The sequence below is a fragment of the Salmo trutta genome, chromosome 6 (genome assembly GCF_901001165.1).
Source record: "Salmo trutta chromosome 6, fSalTru1.1, whole genome shotgun sequence".
In the NCBI taxonomy this organism is placed as follows: domain Eukaryota; kingdom Metazoa; phylum Chordata; class Actinopteri; order Salmoniformes; family Salmonidae; genus Salmo; species Salmo trutta.
Window position 1 is genome coordinate 50,012,674 of NC_042962.1, and position 22,668 is coordinate 50,035,341.

General features: G+C 50.3%; 1 protein-coding gene across 13 annotated transcripts in view; it reads right to left on the reverse strand.

The window, feature by feature from the left end:
• Window positions 1-22,668, reverse strand: part of LOC115196134 (mitogen-activated protein kinase kinase kinase kinase 4) — a 47,330-nt gene that overhangs the window by 2,553 nt on the left and 22,109 nt on the right. Inside the window, exons 4-32 of one of the 13 annotated variants that reach the window (XM_029756731.1) lie at window positions 21,739-21,864; window positions 21,508-21,618; window positions 21,226-21,316; window positions 20,913-21,043; window positions 20,687-20,741; window positions 20,458-20,536; window positions 19,786-19,961; window positions 19,294-19,366; window positions 18,813-19,023; window positions 18,123-18,284; window positions 17,932-18,018; window positions 16,528-17,118; window positions 15,098-15,253; window positions 14,226-14,456; window positions 13,412-13,518; window positions 13,174-13,301; window positions 12,939-13,036; window positions 12,704-12,712; window positions 12,028-12,206; window positions 11,524-11,635; window positions 11,021-11,308; window positions 8,853-8,970; window positions 8,423-8,593; window positions 4,294-4,437; window positions 3,985-4,119; window positions 3,759-3,859; window positions 3,495-3,644; window positions 1,946-2,105; window positions 91-230 (exon numbers count right to left, since the gene is read on the reverse strand). In XM_029756731.1, the coding sequence (XP_029612591.1) occupies window positions 91-230; window positions 1,946-2,105; window positions 3,495-3,644; window positions 3,759-3,859; window positions 3,985-4,119; window positions 4,294-4,437; window positions 8,423-8,593; window positions 8,853-8,970; window positions 11,021-11,308; window positions 11,524-11,635; window positions 12,028-12,206; window positions 12,704-12,712; window positions 12,939-13,036; window positions 13,174-13,301; window positions 13,412-13,518; window positions 14,226-14,456; window positions 15,098-15,253; window positions 16,528-17,118; window positions 17,932-18,018; window positions 18,123-18,284; window positions 18,813-19,023; window positions 19,294-19,366; window positions 19,786-19,961; window positions 20,458-20,536; window positions 20,687-20,741; window positions 20,913-21,043; window positions 21,226-21,316; window positions 21,508-21,618; window positions 21,739-21,864 (4,320 nt within the window). Of the gene's footprint in view, window positions 1-90; window positions 231-1,945; window positions 2,106-3,494; window positions 3,645-3,758; window positions 3,860-3,984; window positions 4,120-4,293; window positions 4,438-8,422; window positions 8,594-8,852; window positions 8,971-11,020; window positions 11,309-11,523; window positions 11,636-12,027; window positions 12,207-12,703; window positions 12,713-12,938; window positions 13,037-13,173; window positions 13,302-13,411; window positions 13,519-14,225; window positions 14,457-15,097; window positions 15,254-16,527; window positions 17,137-17,931; window positions 18,019-18,122; window positions 18,285-18,812; window positions 19,024-19,293; window positions 19,367-19,785; window positions 19,962-20,457; window positions 20,537-20,686; window positions 20,742-20,912; window positions 21,044-21,225; window positions 21,317-21,507; window positions 21,619-21,738; window positions 21,865-22,668 lie in introns of all 13 variants that reach the window. The other 12 variants (XM_029756732.1, XM_029756729.1, XM_029756740.1 and 9 more) reach the window with 12 other exon arrangements.

Sequence of the window (22,668 nt, forward strand, 5' to 3'; positions counted from 1 at the left end):
GAGAGAGTGTGTGTGAGTGTGAGAGAATAGCTTCATTGTCAACATCTCTAAGCGAGTAAGCAAAGTGTGTGTGTTGTACGCAGAACTCACCTTGTCGTTCCTCTCACACAGGAACTTGAGTCTCTGGGCTCTCTTGTGCATGAAGACCCCGTCCAGGTGTCCCGTCTCCACAGACCTGATCTCTATGGCCTTCTCCCCCCAGCCCATGATCTGGTTAGACCTAATGTAGGCTACACACACAGATGGACAATCAAGTTAGTAAGAAAGTGTGTGGGTGGGTGTGTGTGTGTGTGTTTATTGCAAAGAACTTTTACTTAAATGAAAGGTATACAACTTAGTTTCACCACAAGCCACTCCTGTGTGTGTGTGTATGTCTTAAAACATGTTCAGTGTGTGTGTGTGTGTGTGTGTGTGTACAGTGCATTCGGAAAGTATTCAGACCCCTTCACTTTTTCCACATTGTTATGTTACAGCCTTATTCTAAAATTGATCTACACACAATACCCCATAATGACAAAGTGAAAACAGGTTTTTACATAATTATTCTCTTTGCTATGAGACTTGAACTTGAGCTCCAGTGCAGCCTGTTTCCATTGATCATCCTTGAGATGCTTCTACAACTTGATTGGAGTCCACCTGTGGTAAATTCAATTGACTGGACATGATTTGGAAAGACACACACCTGTCTATATAAGGTTCCACAGTTGACAGTGCATGTCAGAGCAAAAACCAAGCCATGAGGTTGATGGAATTGTCCGTAGAGCTCAGAGACAGGATTGTGTCGAGGCACAGATCTGGGGAAGGGTACAAAAACTGTCTGCAGAACTGAAGGTCCCCAAGAACACAGCGGACTCCATCAATCTTAAATGCAAGAAGTTTGGAACCACCTAGACTCTTCCTAGAGCTGGCCGCCCGGACAAACTGAGCAATCGGGGGAGAAGGGCCTTGGTCAGGGAGGTGACGAAGAACCCGATGGTCACTGACAGAGCTCCTGAGTTCCTCTGTGGAGATGAGAGAACCTTCCAGAAGGACAACCATCTCTGCAGCGCTCCACCAAATCAGGCCTTTATGGTAAAGTGGTCCGACAGAAGCCACTCCTCAGTAAAAGGCACAACAGCCCGCTTGGAGTTTGCCAAAAGGCACCTAAAGGACTCTCAGACCATGAAAAACAAGATTCTCTGGTCTTATGAAAGCAAGATTGAACTCCTTGGCCTTAATGCCAAGCGTCATGTCTGGAGGAAACTTGGCACCATCCCTACAGTGAAGCATGGTGGTGGCAGCATCATGCTGTGGGGATGTTTTTCAGCAGCAGGGACTGGGAGACTAGTCAGGATTGAGGGACAGATGAACTGGGCATAGTACAGAGAGATCCTTGATGAGAACCTGCTCCAGAGCACTCAGGACCTCTGACTGGGGCAAAGGTTCACCTTCCAACAGGACAACAACCCTAAGTACACAGCCAAGACAACGCAGGAGTGGCTTGGTCTCTGAATGTCATTGAGTGGCCCAGCCAGAGCCCCAACTTGAACCCAATCTAACATCTCTGGAGAGACCTGAAAATAGCTGTGCAGTGACGCTCCTCATCCAGCCTGACAGAGCTTGAGAGGATCTGCAGAGAAGAATGTGAGAAACTCCCCAAATAATGGTGTGCCAAGCTTGTAGCGTAATATCCAATAAGACTCAAGGCTGTAATCGTTGCTTCAACAAAGTACTGAGCAAAGGGTGTGAATACTTACGGAAATGTGATATCAGTTTAGTATTTTTTATAAATCTGTTAATTTCTAAAAACATTTTTTTCGCTTTTTCATTATGGGGTATTGTGTGTAGATTGATGGGGGGGAAAAAACAATTAAATCCATTTTAAAGTAAGGCTGTAATGTAACAAAATGGGGAAAAAGTGAAGGGGTCTGAATACTGTGCGTCCCAGTGTGTGAGCGTTACGTACCCACTGAGGTGGGCATCTCGCCCCACTGCAGCACCACGTCTTTGGTGATGCGTCCGTAGGTGTTGACGTAGACGCCCTCGTCCTCGTAACACACCAGCAGCTCAATGCCATCCGTGTTGGGCAGGATGATGATGGCATGGGACTGGATATTGGTCTGGATCTAAAGGGGTAAGGGAGGGAGGGAGGAGGAAGAGAGAGACAGAGCAAACAGAGAAACAAAAAAAGGTTAGTCTTGGGTCGTATTCATTAGGAACTTAGCTGAAGAAGAAAAAAAACAACAACTGAAACAAGTAGGGACCATCTGTACTTGCCCAATAAGAAACACTAGTTTTCGCTTTCATCTTTTTGCTACGGTGTGATCTAATGAATATTCCCCCAGATACATGGGCTGAATCTCAAACCGAAGACTTGGCCCTTAAGTCCTTTATCGAGTGGCTACTGGCTGTTGTGTTTGACAGTGATCACTCCAGTCTGCCAGTGTTTTGGCCAAAATGAGCATTGAGACGATACACTATGCTATGTCCCAACTGCAACTTTTCCAAATCTATTTGCGAGCGTCGTCTTCTGCGACCTGTTCCCGTAGCACGACTCATTTGCTATGAAACAAGGACACCGGGTTCCTTGGGCAGACAGACTCATACTCCGACAGACAGTGAGAAAGTTGTAAAAACAACATCTCCATAGTCCTGCACAAAGTGTGTGCAAGTAAATCGGTTGCCAGTGATTTCATCAGCTGGTTTTAGCTTGTTGTAGCCTGCCGCTAGCTAGCTTCACTGACAAACACAGGGAATTTCAGTTAGCACTGGCTAAGGATGTTTGTTGGGCACTGCACTGAAACAGCATGCAGCTTGTCACTTATTTACGAGAGTTGGACAGCTTGTTGTAGACATGTCCCCAGTAGTCAGTCCGCACTTCAACATATTTCCAAAGCACCAATCGCTATGTTGGGTCAGCTAAACGCACAGCAACAGACTCGATAAATGTACTGAATCTGTTCATCGTGATAACATTTTACTACAGTAGCTAGCTAACTTGCTTATAGAAAGAGCACTGCATTTAGTGTTGCACTAGCTGGTTGGTTAGCTTCTCTTTTCATATGACGTGACTGGCTCAGGATTAGCTAGCTAGTTAATAATGAACACGTTTGTGTAAATTATCAAACTTCAGAAATACACTAAACTCCTTAGCTAGATGTAAAATCCTGTCACTAAGACCTCAGAATTAAACTTCAAAATGTATTAAATGTTTTGATTTATCTTGACTTATTCTGAAAACGTTTGAGGGCGAGGAAGTAGTGACTGTTGTTGCTAGGTAACATGCTAAGATTCATGGGAAGAAGTTGCTGCCAAGGGCGTTGAGTCGGAATAGGATGCCCATTTGATAAATAGGCATCCGAAGGGATGACTCGACGTTTAGCGTTTGAGATCGGCTCGATTGACTCGTGAACGTGTCCAGTGGTGAGTGTTCGGTTTGAGATTCGGCCATGGATTGGTGGAACAAAGAAAAACAGGAAGCAGAGGAACGAGACGGATAATAGATGGTCTCTTACGTGTGTGGGCAGGTAGATGTCATATACCGCCCCAGAGTCCACGTCCACGGCATGGAAGCCGTTGCTGGAGCCGTAGATGACCTTTAACCTCTGACCCTCCTCCACCGTCAGGTCAACCAGCAGGGGTTTGTGCACCAGGTCACCAAACGACTGCAGGAGGAAGACAGTTACAGAATGCACCTTTAAGGTCATATTTGTAGTGGGAATGTGAATGTAAACAAATGCCATGGTGGTCCGACTGCAACCTTTGCCAGTTTACAGTACCTTGAAGGCCATGAACTTGTGGTACGGCTTGGGGGCCCACGCATAGACCTCCACAGAGTTCTTCAAGGCAAGAACCAAAAACTTGATCCTCTCATATTTCACTGAAGTCAAAAGAAAATACGTTTTTATTTCTGACCGCTCGTCAAGATTGGACGTGGACATGCTACATACAGCCTTGTAACTAGAGAAGTGTCATTCCTGATGGTAAATGGAGAGAGTTCCGTACCGACTTTGTAGTGTACGCAGCCCTCCAGCTCTCCTACAGTGACCCAGCCCTGCTTCTTCTCCACCTCTGGGTCGTTGTGCAAAATCTTGTTCCTCAGCCAGGACAGGTAGTACACACGCAACTTATTCTTCTTCCCTGTGTGTGTGTGAGTGTGAGTGAGTGAGTGAGTGAGTGAGTGAGTGAGTGAGTGAGGGAGGGAGGGAGGGAGGGATGGTGAAATAGAAAAACAAGAGAAAGGGAGAATGAGTTGGGGTATAGGATAAGTCAGGAGAGTGTGTTTGTGTATTCGGGCACCTCCGCGGTCCGTACCTGATATAGTGACCAGGACGTTGAGTCCCTCCAGGACGTCCATCTGTTGGATGCGCCGTCGGCTGATGAGGGGGTAGACCTTCCCCTGACCGCTACGGTCCAGCAGCATCAGACCACTCTCTGTCCCCACCAGCAGGTTCACACCTGGGAGAGGACAGGGACACACACACCAGTCAGGACCCAGGGGGAGGACAGGGACACACACACACCAGTCAGGACCCAGGGGGAGGACAGGGACACACACACCAGTCAGGACCCAGGGGGAGGACAGGGACACACACACACACACACACACACACCAGTCAGAACCCAGGGGGAGGACAGGGACACACACACACACACACACCAGTCAGAACCCAGGGGGAGAACAGGGACACACACACACCAGTCAGAACCCAGGGGGAGAACAGGGACACACACACACCAGTCAGAACCCAGGGGGAGAACAGGGACACACACACCAGTCAGAACCGAGGGAGAGGACAGGGACACACACCAGTCAGAACCGAGGGAGAGGACAGGGACACACACCAGTCAGAACCCAGGGGGAGAACAGGGACACACACACACACCAGTCAGAACCCAGGGGGAGAACAGGGACACACACACACCAGTCAGAACCCAGGGGGAGAACAGGGACACACACACACCAGTCAGAACCCAGGGGGAGAACAGGGACACACACACACACCAGTCAGAACCCAGGGGGAGAACAGGGACACACACACACACCAGTCAGAACCCAGGGGGAGGACAGGGACACACACACACACCAGTCAGAACCCAGGGGGAGAACAGGGACACACACACACACACACACACACACACACACACACCAGTCAGAACCCAGGGGGAGAACAGGGACACACACACACACACACCAGTCAGAACCCAGGGGGAGGACAGGGACACACACACCAGTCAGAACCCAGGGGGAGAACAGGGACACACACACACACACACCAGTCAGAACCCAGGGGGAGAACAGGGACACACACACACACACCAGTCAGAACCCAGGGGGAGAACAGGGACACACACACACACACCAGTCAGAACCCAGGGGGAGAACAGGGACACACACACACACACCAGTCAGAACCCAGGGGGAGAACAGGGACACACACACCAGTCAGAACCCAGGGGGAGAACAGGGACACACACACACACACACACCAGTCAGAACCCAGGGGGAGAACAGGGACACACACACACACACCAGTCAGAACCCAGGGGGAGAACAGGGACACACACACACACACACACCAGTCAGAACCCAGGGGGAGAACAGGGACACACACACCAGTCAGAACCCAGGGGGAGAACAGGGACACACACACACACCAGTCAGAACCCAGGGGGAGAACAGGGACACACACACACACCAGTCAGAACCCAGGGGGAGAACAGGGACACACACACACCAGTCAGAACCCAGGGGGAGAACAGGGACACACACACACACACACCAGTCAGAACCCAGGGGGAGGACAGGGACACACACACCAGTCAGAACCCAGGGGGAGAACAGGGACACACACACCAGTCAGAACCCAGGGGGAGGACAGGGACACACACACACACACACACACACCAGTCAGAACCCAGGGGGAGGACAGGGACACACACACACCAGTCAGAACCCAGGGGGAGGACAGGGACACACACACACACACACCAGTCAGAACCCAGGGGGAGGACAGGGACACACACACACACACACACACCAGTCAGAACCCAGGGGGAGGACAGGGACACACACACACACACACACACCAGTCAGAACCCAGGGAGAGGACAGGGACACACACACACACCAGTCAGAACCCAGGGAGAGGACAGGAACACACACACACCAGTCAGAACCCAGGGGGAGAACAGGGACACACACACACACACCAGTCAGAACCCAGGGGGAGAACAGGGACACACACACCAGTCAGAACCCAGGGGGAGAACAGGGACACACACACACACACACCAGTCAGAACCCAGGGGGAGAACAGGGACACACACACACACACCAGTCAGAACCCAGGGGGAGAACAGGGACACACACACACACACACACACACACACACACACCAGTCAGAACCCAGGGGGAGAACAGGGACACACACACCAGTCAGAACCCAGGGGGAGAACAGGGACACACACACACACCAGTCAGAACCCAGGGGGAGAACAGGGACACACACACACACCAGTCAGAACCCAGGGGAGAACAGGGACACACACACACCAGTCAGAACCCAGGGGGAGAACAGGGACACACACACACCAGTCAGAACCCAGGGGGAGAACAGGGACACACACACACACACACACACCAGTCAGAACCCAGGGGGAGGACAGGGACACACACACCAGTCAGAACCCAGGGGGAGAACAGGGACACACACACCAGTCAGAACCCAGGGGGAGGACAGGGACACACACACACACACACACACACACACCAGTCAGAACCCAGGGGGAGGACAGGGACACACACACACCAGTCAGAACCCAGGGGGAGGACAGGGACACACACACACACACACACACACACACACACCAGTCAGAACCCAGGGGGAGGACAGGGACACACACACACACACACACCAGTCAGAACCCAGGGGGAGGACAGGGACACACACACACACACACACCAGTCAGAACCCAGGGAGAGGACAGGGACACACACACACACCAGTCAGAACCCAGGGAGAGGACAGGAACACACACACACCAGTCAGAACCCAGGGGGAGGACAGGAACACACACACACCAGTCAGAACCCAGGGGGAGGACAGGAACACACACACACCAGTCAGAACCCAGGGGGAGAACAGGGACACACACACACACACACCAGTCAGAACCCAGGGGGAGAACAGGGACACACACACACCAGTCAGAACCCAGGGGGAGGACAGGGACACACACACCAGTCAGAACCCAGGGGGAGAACAGGGACACACACACCAGTCAGAACCCAGGGGGAGAACAGGGACACACACACCAGTCAGAACCCAGGGGGAGGACAGGGACACACACACACACACCAGTCAGAACCCAGGGAGAGGACAGGAACACACACACACCAGTCAGAACCCAGGGGGAGGACAAGAACACACACACACACCAGTCAGAACCCAGGGGGAGAACAGGGACACACACACACACACACACACACACACACACACACACCAGTCAGAACCCAGGGGGAGAACAGGGACACACACACACCAGTCAGAACCCAGGGGGAGGACAGGGACACACACACCAGTCAGAACCCAGGGGGAGAACAGGGACACACACACCAGTCAGAACCCAGGGGGAGGACAGGGACACACACACACACACACACACCAGTCAGAACCCAGGGGGAGGACAGGGACACACACACACACACACACACACACACACCAGTCAGAACCCAGGGGGAGGACAGGGACACACACACACACACACCAGTCAGAACCCAGGGGGAGGACAGGGACACACACACACACCAGTCAGAACCCAGGGGGAGGACAGGGACACACACACACCAGTCAGAACCCAGGGGGAGGACAGGGACACACACACCAGTCAGAACCCAGGAGGAGGACAGGGACACACACACACACACACACCAGTCAGAACCCAGGGGGAGGACAGGGACACACACACACACCAGTCAGAACCCAGGGGGAGGACAGGGACACACACACACACACCAGTCAGAACCCAGGGGGAGGACAGGGACACACACACACACACCAGTCAGAACCCAGGGGGAGGACAGGAACACACACACACCAGTCAGAACCCAGGGGGAGGACAGGAACACACACACACCAGTCAGAACCCAGGGGGAGAACAGGGACACACACCAGTCAGAACCCAGGGAGAGGCAGGTCTGTCATGCTTGTCATAAAACCTATGATGGAAGGACTTATCTTATACTCCAACTCATTCTCTCTTTCTCTATAAATGTTATCCATCCATTCATTCATCCATCCAAGCAGTATATCACATCCATCTATCTATCCATCCATCCATCCATCCATCCATCCATCCATCCATCCATCCATCCATCCATCCATCCATCCATCCATCAACTCTATCCTTCTACTCAGCCACCTCTCCCTCAGGTACGTACCCCATAGTGCAGCACACAGGATCTCAGAGTTGAACCTCTTCTTGTACTTGCGGATCTCGGGCGTGTCGCTCTGGGGGCGTGTGTTGACCGGGTTCACATTGACCACGGAGCCCTTACGGGACGGGTCAGCCCGCAGGGCGTCCACCAGCCGCCCGTCGTTCCCGAAGGCCGCTGTGGACACCAAAGGTCAGAGGTCAGAGGGAGAAGGGGCGGGGCTTTGCTTTGTCATGAATATCCTTTGTTGATCATGCTCTGTATTACACTTCCTGGGCCAAGCAGTGGCTTCATGTTCTATGTCTAGTTCAGGGTTTACTAACTCCTAGTTACTGACCCAGAGATGATTCTACTGGTAATGGATAAGTTGAGGATGGGAGAAAAGAGCGGATCCTAAACGAGCATTAAAAGGGTAGAGAAGGAAGAGGTGACTCACCCATGTTGTTAAGGGAGCTGCCGCTGGAGGGGGAGACCTGCAGGAGGCGCGGGTCGATGAAGGGGGTGAAGGAGGAGGAAGACTTGTGTTTCTGCATGGTGTTGCTGGCCGATTGGGTCTGGCGACACAGGCACGGGAGTGAGAGCAGAATACACACACACACACAGCAATGGATAGATATAATAAGAATGTTGGGTGCTTATATTTGTCCTGTTTCAAGTGTGTATTATACACGTGCGAAATGGAAGTGTGTTTTTTGCATATCCCAACTCCCCCCCGAGACACCCTCAGAGAGTGGGGTCACGGCCAGGGTCAGACATTATCAGTTGTGGCACTGGAGCAATTAGGGTTAAGTGCCTTGCTCAAGGGCACATCAACTGATTCTTTACCATCTCGCCTCTGGGATTCGAACTAGAGACCTTTCGGTTACTGGCTAGGCTACCTGCCGCCCTAAAAGATCCCCCATCTACCTGGAACTCAACCGGGTCTGCTACACTATCAGTATTTTCTGAGCCCATTTCTCCTTGGCTTCATACGGTCAAATATTACAATATTGTTTATTGTATAATCTGTTTGTATTGAAGAATACTTTTTTCCCCAGCAGGGGGAGCTATGGCAGCTGTAGTAGTCTGGGTCCATCTCAGCAACGGATTCATTTTACTGCGCTCATGACGTTTTATGGTAGACATGTTCATTGCTGGGCTGACAATAACGTCATAAGGCTGAACAGGATTTATAGTAGCCAATTAACAGTACAATAGGAAGGGCCTGCAGGCTTGGCCAATCTAAAACTGAGAATCACTCAGACCTGCTTTAGAAAGCATAGGGCTTCATAAAACACTATCTACACACCGAGTTCTGTTACAACACACTGTACATCAGGACATCGCTCATCATCTAGTAATCAAACATGACATTACTCTACGGACGGCAAGAACAAAACAATAAACACACACAAAACGCATGGGAAGATTTGACATGCAGTTGTTGTTGGAAGCAGACATAAAAAAACAAGGTTAGTGACTTAAAAGGAAAGCAGAACCAACATGGAAGACGAAACAAAGATGGCGTGTTCAGGATAGAAACAGAAATTCAGAGAGAAACGGGATGAAACGTGATGAAATATGAAAAGTTGCCAGTGTAAAGCAGAGATTTGATCAAACGCCACCATCAAAACGCAGCAGTTTATCATTAGGCTAAAAGGTAGCCGCGCTGTTCAGTGTCTTGGTGTCTTCCATGATAGTAGCGTTATCATGCTAACACACACCTTTAGTTGGGCAGTAAAAACCCATACAAGCTAGGGTTGTCCAAAAGCACCGCACACCAAGCATGCTAGCTACCACCCGGGCGCAGCCTACTACTAAACTGCTAGTGAAATGACATCAAAGCTCTAGGGCCATGGAGAGATGGGAGATGAAGTCCAATGAGGTGTTCCACAACCTCTTAACCCCTGACAAGATGGACTACATAGACTTCACCTCCCAGCTTGCACCTGGGCAAAGTGTTTTACAAACGCTCTCTAGACTAGTAAAGCCGCTTGCTCATTGCTAAGGTCCCACACTAGGTGGCGCTAGTGTTAGAGGCAGTGCTATGAGTAATATTCATTAGGTGCAGCAGCCCAGAGATCATTAGTCAGTTCAGTCAGCCAGCCAGCAGGGGGCAGTGTAGACTGAATAATATCCAGAGTAGACTGAATAACATCCAGAGTAGACTGAATAACAACCAGAGTAGACTGAATAATATCCAGAGTAGACTGAATAACATCCAGAGTAGACTGAATAACATCCAGAGTAGACTGAATAACATCCAGAGTAGACTGAATAACATCCAGAGTAGACTGAATAATATCCAGAGTAGCCAGCCAGCAGGGGACAGTAGACTGAATAATATCCAGAGTAGCCAGCCAGCAGGGGACAGTAGACTGAACAACCAGAGTAGCCAGCCAACAGGGGGCAGAGTAGACTGAACAACCAGAGTAGCCAGCCAACAGGGGGCAGAGTAGACTGAACAACCAGAGTAGCCAGCCAACAGGGGACAGAGTAGACTGAACAACCAGAGTAGCCAGCCAACAGGGGACAGAGTAGACTGAACAACCAGAGTAGCCAGCCAGCAGGGGACAGAGTAGACTGAACAACCAGAGTAGCCAGCTTAAGGGACAGGGGACATACCTCGATGGCAATGAGCTTGTCCAGGGGGGTCTGGGGGGACATGGCTGGGCTGACATGGCTGGAGGAGGACGAGGAGATGGAGATGGAAGAGGAGGTGGAGGAGGCAGAGGTGGGGGAGTGGTGGCTCTGCTGAATAAGGTCTGGCAGCAGGTGAATGCGGCCGGCAAAGCCGTTTTTCTCCTGGTGACCGTTACCAGGACCGTGAGGAGTGTGAGCTTGAACGGCCGCACTGGGACCGGAGGAGGATGAAGAGACATTGACCACCGGGCGCTTTTTGTCGCCCGCGCTCTGTAACCAAGAACAACCTCAACTTCTCTCTCGTTTTCCACTAGTAACTGTACATGATAGTGTGCTTTACCAGCAAACAAAGACAACATAGGAAATCAAACAAGATGATAACAAATGAAACCAGGGGTGGAAGTGGGGGAATATGGCTTACATTTAGTACTACAGACAAAAGAGGGGAGACATGATAACAAGCAGAGGGTCTTCTGCAGTCCTACCTGTCGGATGACCAAGGTGCCATCCTTGGAGGGTGTGGTGAGGTCGTTCTCTGAGTCGTCGTGGGCCAGCAAGGTCTTCAGGGATGCAGTCTCTCCGTTACTCAGACCTCTCCTGGTGTAAACAGTACGTCTCATATTCAAACTACAATTATTAATAATACATGGGACTTATATATATATAATATATCGCACTTTTCAATGACCCACCTCATACAAGTCTTTCTGTGCTATATAGTATATATTATATGATCAACTTTTCATGTTGATATAATGTAACGTCAAGGTGTGCCGCCCGCTCCATCTGAAAGCCTTTCTTTAGGGCGGTATCACTAAGGCCCAGAGTTCATAGGGTATCAGAGAGTGCTGATCTATGATCAGTTTTGCCTTTCAGATCATAATGAATGAGATTACATGGACGGGGGGGGGGGGGACCTGATTGCAGACTAAGACGCTTTGTGAATACAGTGCCCAGGTCAGAGTTGAGAGGTCAGGGTTGTTACGTACCCGGCCCTGGTATCCTCTGCTCCCGAGGTGGACTCGTCTGCTGCGTCCTGGTCCACTTCTTCATCGTCGTCTTCGTCGGTGGTGCCCGACTCCTCGCTGGAGGAGGAGTAGTCTGTCACCTTGTGGGGGGGCCGCACATCCTCCACTGCCCGCAGCTCTTTGGCCAGGGCCGTCAGGTCCTAGAGGTCAGAGATCAACGAGGGGTCAAATAAGGCTCTGAATATTTTCAATACTCCCTTTCCTAATATCATCACTGATTTAAACCATGTCAGATCACTGACTACTAGTCTTACAGGGGGAGGATGCATTGTCAAAAGGATTGAATCATTCCCCATACATTAAGGCCATAACATTAACCTCAGTTCTACTGAAAACAGTGATGTGCCAGGTAAAGACTGGACTGGTGATGGCGTAAGAGAAACTGGATTGGGACGGAGCAGGCAGGAGGCAAGAAGACAGCAGGGAGAACGGCGGGGTCAGAGGTGCGTCGTCAGCCAATCACGTGGCAGCCAAGGAGAGGAGGACCAATGAGGCAAATGGAAAAGCGATGGAATTGGGCACTGAGTTTCTCACAGGACAACCCTCTTCTGAAAACGGATTAGCATACATGGTGGCCCATGCGGTGTGTAAATAAGCATAGCAACAGAGCATGACGTTCTTATGCACGCTTGCTTACCACGTCACCCTATACAATTCCCCCCATAATCACATGGTTGGAGTAATGGGATGCCACAGGTTGCCGTGTCATGGCCCATAGGGAACACCAAAAGATAAGACAACAGTCAGTCAGTCATACAAACACCACCACACTGTTACTGTAGCAGGCTGCAGTGCTGGCCTGGTTTACAGCCAGATGCAGGGAGCATGACTACAACAGCACGTGGATACAGTCATAAGAGACAGGTTCTTACGGCTGGCCGGTTGGGTCGGGCAAAGTCCTTCTTGTCGTCAGGCTTTTTGGCAGCGTTGTCGGGGCGTTGCAGTGGGGAGCCCTCAGACTTAGACGATGCTGGAGGAGGATGGTAAACCAACGTCAGTGGAAGACCTACAAGATACTAAATGCAGTGTTGTACATCCAGTATGCTGTGTGTATTCTGTGTGTGTGTGTGTGTGTGTGTGTGTGTGTGTGTTCGTGTGTACACTCACAGCGTGCTCTGAACCTCTCCCCAGAGCCGGCCTGGGTGCTGGAGTTGGAGGAGCCAGAGGAGCTGCCACTGCCGGGCCTGGGAACCAGCTTCTCCACTCGGTCCCACAGCAGACGTGGCTCCGCATTACTGGAAGACACACAACACAGGAGAGAGATTGAAAACACACACACACTTCCCCATACCCACCCCAGGAACAATTGAACTTCTTCAAACACCACACAGAGCTGACCGCCTACCTGCCGGCGCTCCTCTGTACTGCCTGGTTGCTAGGCGGGGCGGAGGCCTGGAGAGGAGAGTCTCTGCGTGACAACACAGGGGACCTGGACGTTGTCCTGACTGGAACCTGTAGTAGACAAGACAGACGCCCTCACACACCTGGCTACAGGAGCATAAACCACCACCATCACACAGCAGGTCCTCGCACCGCTGCATAGCCCCAATCCCTCTTCCCAAAATGGGCCTTCTACCCTCCAACTACAAACAGATGGCTGGATCATTTTATTCATCTACGAAGACATGGATATCGGTACTGGACCCAGATCATTATTCAATAGCTATGATGCATTATCCCCACCAAGCAGTGGTCTGTTCAGGGGTTTCCTGGTCTAGGTGCTGCTTTTGGTCAGCCCTAAGTTACATTAGTGAACAGTGAATATGACGGGCATGCATGATGTACACGGTGAAGAGGAACAACTCATGAAGCCATGCAGGACCACGTGGTGTGTAGTTAGCCAGTGGAAGCACAGCACTGAGTACAGCTAGTTACTATAGAGACTCCAGTACAGTACACTGGGACAATTGCAGCTACAACCAGGAGTTATAGTCAGTCACTGATCATACTACTGGACCAGACCACTAATCTACCTTATTGTAGCTCTACACTATGCTGTGGGACATAGCCTTACAATCGCGAAGGCAAAAGCCCACAGCGCAATCCCACTGGTGTTGAATGGGACACCCAGAGAGGCTGTAGACATGGCTAGCTTGCCCTTGAGAGGGGACCACAGATGGGGGCTGAAAAAGGGGGTCCCCTGGGGTGTCCTTTCTTACCCTGGGGGGAACCTCGTCGCTGGGGCCCAAGGCGGGGGGCTGGGGGTCAGTGCGTGCAGCTGATGGTGCGGCAGCAGAGGGGTGAAGGTGGTGGTTGTGGGGCTCCTGGGAGCGCAGATGGAGATGTGCAAAACTAGGAACGGCGGGTTCACTGAAGGAATGGGAGCGAGACACGACGGGGGGCGGGGCGGCGCTGCTGCTCTTAAGAGCGGCCAGGTGGGACCACTGGACCTTCCAGACAGACACACAGAGGGGAGAAAACAGGGGGGAGGTAGGGGGGAGGGAGGGGGAGAAGGTCAAACCAGAGTGAAGGCACAGAGATGATGGGCATGGCTGAAAACATATGCATATACATGTAACATATGCATATAATAGACATGCATTGCACATACAGACGGCATGCAGTCAGAGACGTACACGTACAAAAGCGACAACAGAAACCGTCAGACAGGTTCACGCACAAAAACATTTACAGTGATGACAAATAACAGGACAACAGATAGTTGAATGGCACAGTGAGAGGGGCACGGAGATGAGTGAAGTGGAGCCAAGCAGCCAATCACATGCAGCCTCCTCTGGCATCCTGGGTAATGTTTATCACGCCACTGAAGGGACAACCTTTTGCTCAGGTCAATTAGTGGAAGGTTCCAGAAATCCCACTATGACACACATGAGTAGATCTACTGACATCACAGAGCATGTCATTGTATTGGGACCTCTACTAGCTCATCCACAGAGATACATCCTTCCATATCTGTGTGGTTGCTAGAATGGACAACTCGTGGCGTCAATGCCTTGCTGTCAGGTGACCTACTGAATGGAGAGTGGTAGATGGAGAGAGAGAAGGGAGGGATGGATGAGAAGGGGTTTACCTGTGGTTCCATGGGCCGGTGCATGGCAGGAGGGACGGACTCGGAGGAGGAGCCGCCGTTAGAGAAGGGTTCAGAGCGGGGGGGCACGGGGGGCTGCTTGGTGGGTGGGGCGGTCTGGGGAGAGCCCTGAATGTTCTTTCGGAAGCGCTCGTCGGCCTGGGAGTGCAGGACAGACAGACAGGACAAAGACAGACAGGGTCAGTGAGGATCAGCGGGGTCAAGGTTGAGGCATTAACGCGACGACAAAATACACAAGGAGAACGAGGAAGAGTCAACACTGAAGCCGACGCCTTGTTATGGACAGGGAGGGAAGGTCCACTGACATGCACACGAGCCCACCTCAGACAGCCTGTTAATAATCTTAAACACCTCCAGGGGGAGTCATCCCAGAGAACACAGTCTCTCTCTAGGACCCAGCAGCACACATCCGTTAGTGTGGGCCTGCGCTGACCACATGCATGACACCCTCTCCAGTCACTTACCTGAAGAATACAAGGCACAGCCGCATAACAAACCATCACGCTTATTTAGTAGGTTATGGGAGTGGAAGACAAGAGCAGGAACCCTGACGACTTCATCTGCTTTTCCTCACCGCGGCAGAGACAGCAATACAACTGGTAGTTCACAGGAATGTGTGAAGGACTGACAGCGTCGACTTAACATCACCTACTGCTTAAGGCTATATCAACTCAAGCCCGTTGATTTAAATATTTGTGTTACATTCAGGTATGGCAACGCAACTGTGAACGCATATGAAAGAAAAATAGATGCATTTTTCTTGAAATGAATTACAGCTGACTAACGGCAAGAGAAAATGTACGGTGTTTTGCGTAATCAAACCATTTGGTCCTAAACGCAAAATGATGTTGACAGAGATGCAGCTGGCAGCGCTTCAGTCTATACTTAGTCTTTTTCTTGCTCGGTCCTCTCAAGATTCAGACACGTCATCCTCAAGACGTTTTAGTAGACAAGCATCAGATAGTCAAGCAAAGACTAGAGGCAGAAGTGAAGCAACACAGCTCTGCATTAGTTCAGTTTTAGAGAGGCGGTGGTTGTGAGCGACTGGCTTTCTTTTCTCTACTGTCCTCTCCTCTTAGCCGGAAGGTCAAACAAAACGGTTGCCTGAGAGGTCAATTCACGAATAAATTTTGTGTAGCGCCACCGAATCAGAAACAGACAACGACATTGGCATCCTAGTAAGGTGAAGTCACAGGCTATTTTGTGTCGCATACATTCAACGCAGTGCTACATTGGACTGTGTGAGGTATGAAACACTATTTGAAGATAACTGAAAGAAAAAAGAAATCCATAGCTCCAGCTCACACCACCAGTACTAACATAACACGCTGTGTGGCGAGGCGGGCAGGCAGCTAGAACAGAAGTAGCAGCAGGCAGCAGGAGAAGGAAGTGACGTCGGTGTTGGGGTTCACCTCTCTGATTGGCTGAGGATCACCGAGAGGGTCGCTAGGCTCCGAGTGGTCGGTCTGTGGGGACTTGGGGCCGTCTAGGCCCTCGGTCTGTGAGGGTTTAGTAACGTCTGTGGACTGGGTGGCTAGGGCATCGCTATTGTCAGAGGGGGTATTTTCTGAGTCTTCATCAACACTGTTTGGGGACGGTTTCTGAGGGGCCTTGGTCGTATTATCCCGGGACGTGGTTTGTGGGGACTTTGTGGTATCCGAGGACATTCTCCGTGGGGCGTTAGCAGTGACGTTGTCCAGGAAGTGGGTTTGTGGGGACCTGGTGTTATCGCATGACGTTCTCCGTGAAGCAAGAGCATTAACATTATTGAGGAAGTGGGGTTGTGGAGCTGGGGCTCTATCGCCTACGGGGCCTGGGGACGTTGTCTGAGGGCCTTTGCTAGAACTGTCAGGGGACATTCTCTTGGAGTCCTCGGTCTTTTCGCAGGGCTGCGGTGGTTTGTTGTCGTGCTGGAGGGACAGCAGATAGGCCTGCTCCTGCTGCAGACGCTTGTGGAGACGCTCTGCCTTCCGCTGCTCCTCCAGCTCCCGCCATTTGAACTCCTGATGCAGAGTGCGCGGCTGAGTTGAGGCACAGACATGGGGGAAGTGGCTAATGGCATGTATAAGCTAATGCTACCTTGGGGGGTATTTCTATTAAATTAAGCACTTGAAAACTGATTCAGCTTAGTTCTATAAAGATGAAATAAACTTGATAAATTAAAGCCTACAAACATGTTAAATAAAGTCTACATTAAGATGCAGATTCTTTCATTTCATTACCCACAAATAAATTCATGTTACAACCTTCTTTGGTGAGTAATAGAAACAAAGTTGAGGATTGGGTGAATAGTGTGGAATGGTTCAATTTATGGGAAGCAAAACAGAATGGTGAATTCTGAGCAATAAAGAAACGTAAAAAGGTGATATATATATATATATATATACACACACACACAACCTCTCTCTCTCAACTAATTTCCTCAGGATGTGAATGGAGACACCGACAGAGAAACATAGGAACTCCATCTTCCTGTAGGGTATTTCCGAATGACAAATCTATACAACAGCTAACATCAACCATATATCAGACAATATAGCCAGAACACCTTGCCTTGATTACCATCTATGTTCTAGAAAAGAGCTTGCTCCTAAATGTGCGATCCAGTCCTGAAAACAGGGGCTTTCTCAGTGGGGTGCAACATTTCCAACGTTGTCAATACAAATGTAATAGAATACAGCTCCAGACACCATTCCCTGTTCTACTTGACAAGCCTCATGGGTGCTCTACGTAACCAATTTCTGAACGTTCTGAAACGTTGCGCCCTCCTGAACGCGCCCCTGGAAAGTAAGAGTGGTAGGATGCAAGTTTCTTACCAGGAGCATGGCCTGTTCATGGAGCAGCTGCTGCTGCAGGATCTCCAGGTGCCTCTGCTCCTCTTCCAGCTGCCGACGAATGTACTCCTGTCAATCAAACACAGCCTCCATGATTGGATGAAATACAGGAAGTGACAAAACTGCCCAGCGTGTCGGCCAATTAGAGTGCTTCTTGTCACTTAAAGACCTACCTGCTCACGGTCGCTCCTCCTCTTCTCCTCCTCCGCCCTCCGGCGCTCGTCGTCCTCTTTCCGCCGCCGTTCCATCTCCTCCATGCGCCTCTTCTCCTCCTGCTCGCGGCGGCGCTGCTCGCGCTCCTGCTGCCTCCTCATCTCGCGCTCGCGCCGCTGTTGCTGTGAGGCACCAGGAGGGGGCGACAGAGAGAGAACCTCAGGGATACGACACACAGGGAGAGCTGAAATTCTAGTTGGGATTCCCTGTTCAAAGATATTATGAGATATCGCCGCTACTATGGCAATGATTTTCCATAGTAGCAGTGATCTGAATGGTTTGAGGAAAACAAGAGAGGATGGGAAGTTAAATACAGGCTTTGGTGAATTGATCAAGCGAGGAGCAGCTGTCTTTAGATCTAGAAACATAGGACACCTTTTATCCTTGTAATGGTAGTCTTCTGTGACAGCATGGGCTGCGTCATTGTGGGCTATCCAAGTTGGACCCTCTATGGGGGATCACAGTTTCTCTGTCCAATCGTGGCTGCAGGATCAACCTACACCCCGCCCATTTCTTCAGACAGAAGAACTCGCCAATCGAGTTATTCAGAGCATGCAGCACCTCGCACTGTACTCGCACCCTAAATTCTACATACAAGTTTTACTTAAAAAAAAAGTTTAAATCTATGAATCAATGTTTATTAACTCTACCTCCTCCAGTCGCCTCCTCTGCTCCTTCTGTTGCTCGATGCGTTTCTGCCTCTCGGCCAATAGTTGGCGCTTGTACTCCTCCTGCTCACGGAGCTGCTGCTCCTGCAGGAGCTGCTGTCGGCGCAGCGCCTCCGAGCGCTCCTTGTTCTCCTGCTGCAGCCGGATGAAGTCCTTACGCAGCGTCGACTCCCCCGGCATGTTCACTATGGAGCTGCAGGGCGGACCAGCGGATACGAGGGAATAGTGATTTAGTTCATGGGAACAGTAAGTTAGTTCATGAGTTAATTCAACGGAATGGCGAGTTAGTTCATGATTATTTCAAGGGAATAGTTAAGTCGGTTTCTGTGTCAGACAGGTGGAGTTGCTTAGCGACTCCAGGTAGGTGTTCGCTACACTGGTGGCAGGTGAGGAGTGCTTTCCCAGCTATATTGCGAATTGCAAAATGAACTGTGTACATCAACGTGTAACACTAAGACATTACCTAGGCTCTCCCTCTTGCTCTCCAGCATCCTCCTCTTCCTCCTCACTCCCGCTGTACTCATATTCAGTCTCATCTGAAAAAACAAGACGTGGATAGTGTGGCAAGATGTAGAAACACGGGCTATTCAATGTAAATGTAAAAGCACATTAAAAAGGCCCAAAGCAGATGTTATCTCAACATCAAATCATTTCTGGGTAACAATTAAGTACGTTAATGTGATTGTTTTCAATTAAAATGGTTGAAAAGAAACAAAAATAGCTTCTTGGCAAAGAGCAATTTATACTCCCAAAGTATCTGGGATTGGTCTGAGTTGGGAAAATGGTTTGGAACTCTTTCTCATTGGTCTATTAACTAATTTACCACCTGGTGATTTCCCACCCAAAACAGGCAGAGATTTCAGGCAATCTTTTCAAAACAGCTCTTACACTAAAAGGTCACCGTCATCATTTTCACAGTATTACTTTAAGACTGTGATTAAACAGGAAGACTCACCTTTCTCCCCCCTCTTCTTCTTGGTGCGGTCAATGTGGTCTTTGAGTTGGATGCGGACCTGCCTCTCGTTGGGCTGGTCCCTGATGAAGGGGTGCTTGAGCAGCTGCTCGGTGGGGGGCCGCTGGTTGTAGTTCTTCACCAGGGAGCCCTCGATGAAGCTGCAGAACTTCTTAGACCTAAGGGGGGGGGGGGTCAAGACAGATGAGGCCGCTAATGAGATCACCACCAGTCGTATTACCACCAGTAAACATGTGGTCTGAGGGGTTTGTTGTCTGACATAAAATAAATCCATCTTCTACAACCCTCTGACGAGACAACAAATGACAGACTGAAACGAACCGTCAAAAGAGCCTGAGAACCGACAAGTCTGAAATAGGCAGGTCCTGTTTTATCCATTAAGACAGAATCCCAGTGAGCCATTCATAATTTATATACAATGAATATTCTGGGAAAAACCCGTCGTCTCAGAAGAAAAGCGGTCATAATCGTAAATGCACCGGTGCCAGAGGAAAGTCTGAGGGTTGAGTTTTCCCCCGGAACGAGGGCTGGGGAGCCTCGCCGTGAGCCAACAGGCCTTCCTCCCATGTGCCACAGCTGTTCAGAGGGGAGGAGGAGGGAGGAGAGCGAGAGAGGAGACCTCTAAACCCAGCTGACAGAATCTTGGTAACTTACCACTTCTTGGACTTGAGACGCGGGGGAGGGTTCCTCGGGATGAGGAAGAGTGCTCGCATCGGATGCATGTCGCACAGCGCTGAAAGTGAACACACACCAGAAGAGATAAAGGAGGGAATCAGTAGAAACATGACAGTGAGAAAAGCAAAAGACAAGGGCAGAAGGAACCAATAGAGCTGCCATCTAAAAGAGACGATAGAGGTGTGACCTGGGGAAGGCAGGTACTTACGAGGAGCTCCTTCGGCCATTTCAATGGCAGTGATTCCAGTGGACCACAAGTCACTCTGAGAGACACACAGTGAGAGAGGCATCAGAGATAGCAACACACACACACTACATCAGACACTGAGGAGCAACATCCTCGACCCCACATCGTGCCAGTAGCTAAAGATGTCAAGGAGGACATAGGGGGCTAAAACATCTGAGTACTGTGAGGAAGAGGGCGAGGGTCTTACTCTGTAGTCGTAGGTGGCCTCAGGGTTCTCGTCACAGGCGATGACCTCGGGCGCCATCCAATAGGGCGTCCCGATGAATGTGTTCCTCCTCCCCACCGTTCGGTCCAACTGGGCACTCACGCCAAAGTCCACTGACAAGACAACCAATCAGAAGAGACAAGTTGAAACTAGTTATATACAACTGCACTGCAGTAAACACCTAGACTAGGTGACTGGCTAAAATGGCTGTGATTTTGGAGCTCCGAGATTGGCAGCTGCAGGGTTTAGACCAATCAGGGTTGTTGTCCGTAACGTACAAAACAATGTCACTCACCAAGCTTGACCTCGGCGTTCTCTGTGAGCAGGACGTTCTGTCCCTTGATGTCACGGTGGATGACGTGGTGGGCGTGCAGGTGGGCCAGTCCCTGAAGAAGAGGAGGAGGAGGAGGAGGTGTGTAGAGATGAGACCACATGTCTAAGACCAGAGCTGAGCATTGATGTAGTGGAGGGTGAAGACTTGTCACCTTTCTATTTACATGTGTATTACGCAATGAACAAGGAGACTGAAGACAGGAGAAGGTAAGAGGGGATGGAGGGGGCCGGAGGAGAGGCTCACCCGGAGGATTTCTCTGGAGATGTAGGCGATCCAGTCCTCCTTGAGCTGGTTGCCTTTAGTGTTCTTCACCAGGTCTGTGATGGAGCCCGCCCCACAGAACTCCATCACCAGCTACAGGAAACACACACACACACACACACACACACACACATGAATACATAAGTTCTTCTAAGGCTAAATGAGTGTCAAAACAGTAAAAGCCATTGGGAAACACTCCTGCTAGACACTCACCCACAGTTGGTCATCGTGCCCCGGGGGACTCTTCTTGATAAAAGCACCGTAGTATGTGGCAATGTTTCTGTGATGGGAGTACTTCTTCAGCATATTGATCTCCAGTTTGATTTCCTCCTCCTCATCCTACAGGCACACAGACACCACTAGTCATTAGATAAAGAGAGAATACCAGCGGGAGGAAGACCTCATAGGAAAATCACTATTGTGTGTGTGTGTGTGTGTGTGTGTGTGTGTGTGTGTGTGTGTGTGTGTGTGTGTGGACGGTTCCAGATTGATTATTATCCATCATTTCCCACATTCCACAAAGGCCAAGTCTCGTGGGGGTTGGTAAGTGCCTTTGTAGGGGGGAATTAAACCCTCATTCATCCACGGACCCTAAACAATGTGACATCTCGGCTACGCAGTACACACACTGCCCTAACGACTTCTTTGTTTGGGTATTAATGATGTGTGTGTGTGTGTGTGTGTGTGTGTGTGTGTGTGTGTGTGTGTGTGTGTGTGTGTGTGTGTGTGTGTGGTCCATGGCAGACAGAATCATTATACTATCTGTGACCCATCTCTCTATACGACTTAGGGGTGGGAAACATTTAAACTAAATTGAGATCCTTAACATTAAGAAAAATTCCAAACAGAAACGGTTTCCTCAAACAAAATTAAAATCACAGTGCAGTTAGATATTATTTTCTGTGTTACAGCGTAAGAGGCCTGGGGAAAGTTGTGTAATTTAAATAAAACCAGAGAGGAAGAGGCAAACTTTAGGCTACTTTGGTGAATTTGCAAATCAAGGAAGACAAGACATTGCGAGAGACAGATTACCAAGACATATGAGCCCGGTTCTGCCGGCCTCCTCCGCCCTCTCCCTGGCTCGCCTGCTCTTTCTCTTCGCTAATGATGCGAGTGTGTACAGCATTCCATTGTGAGACACAG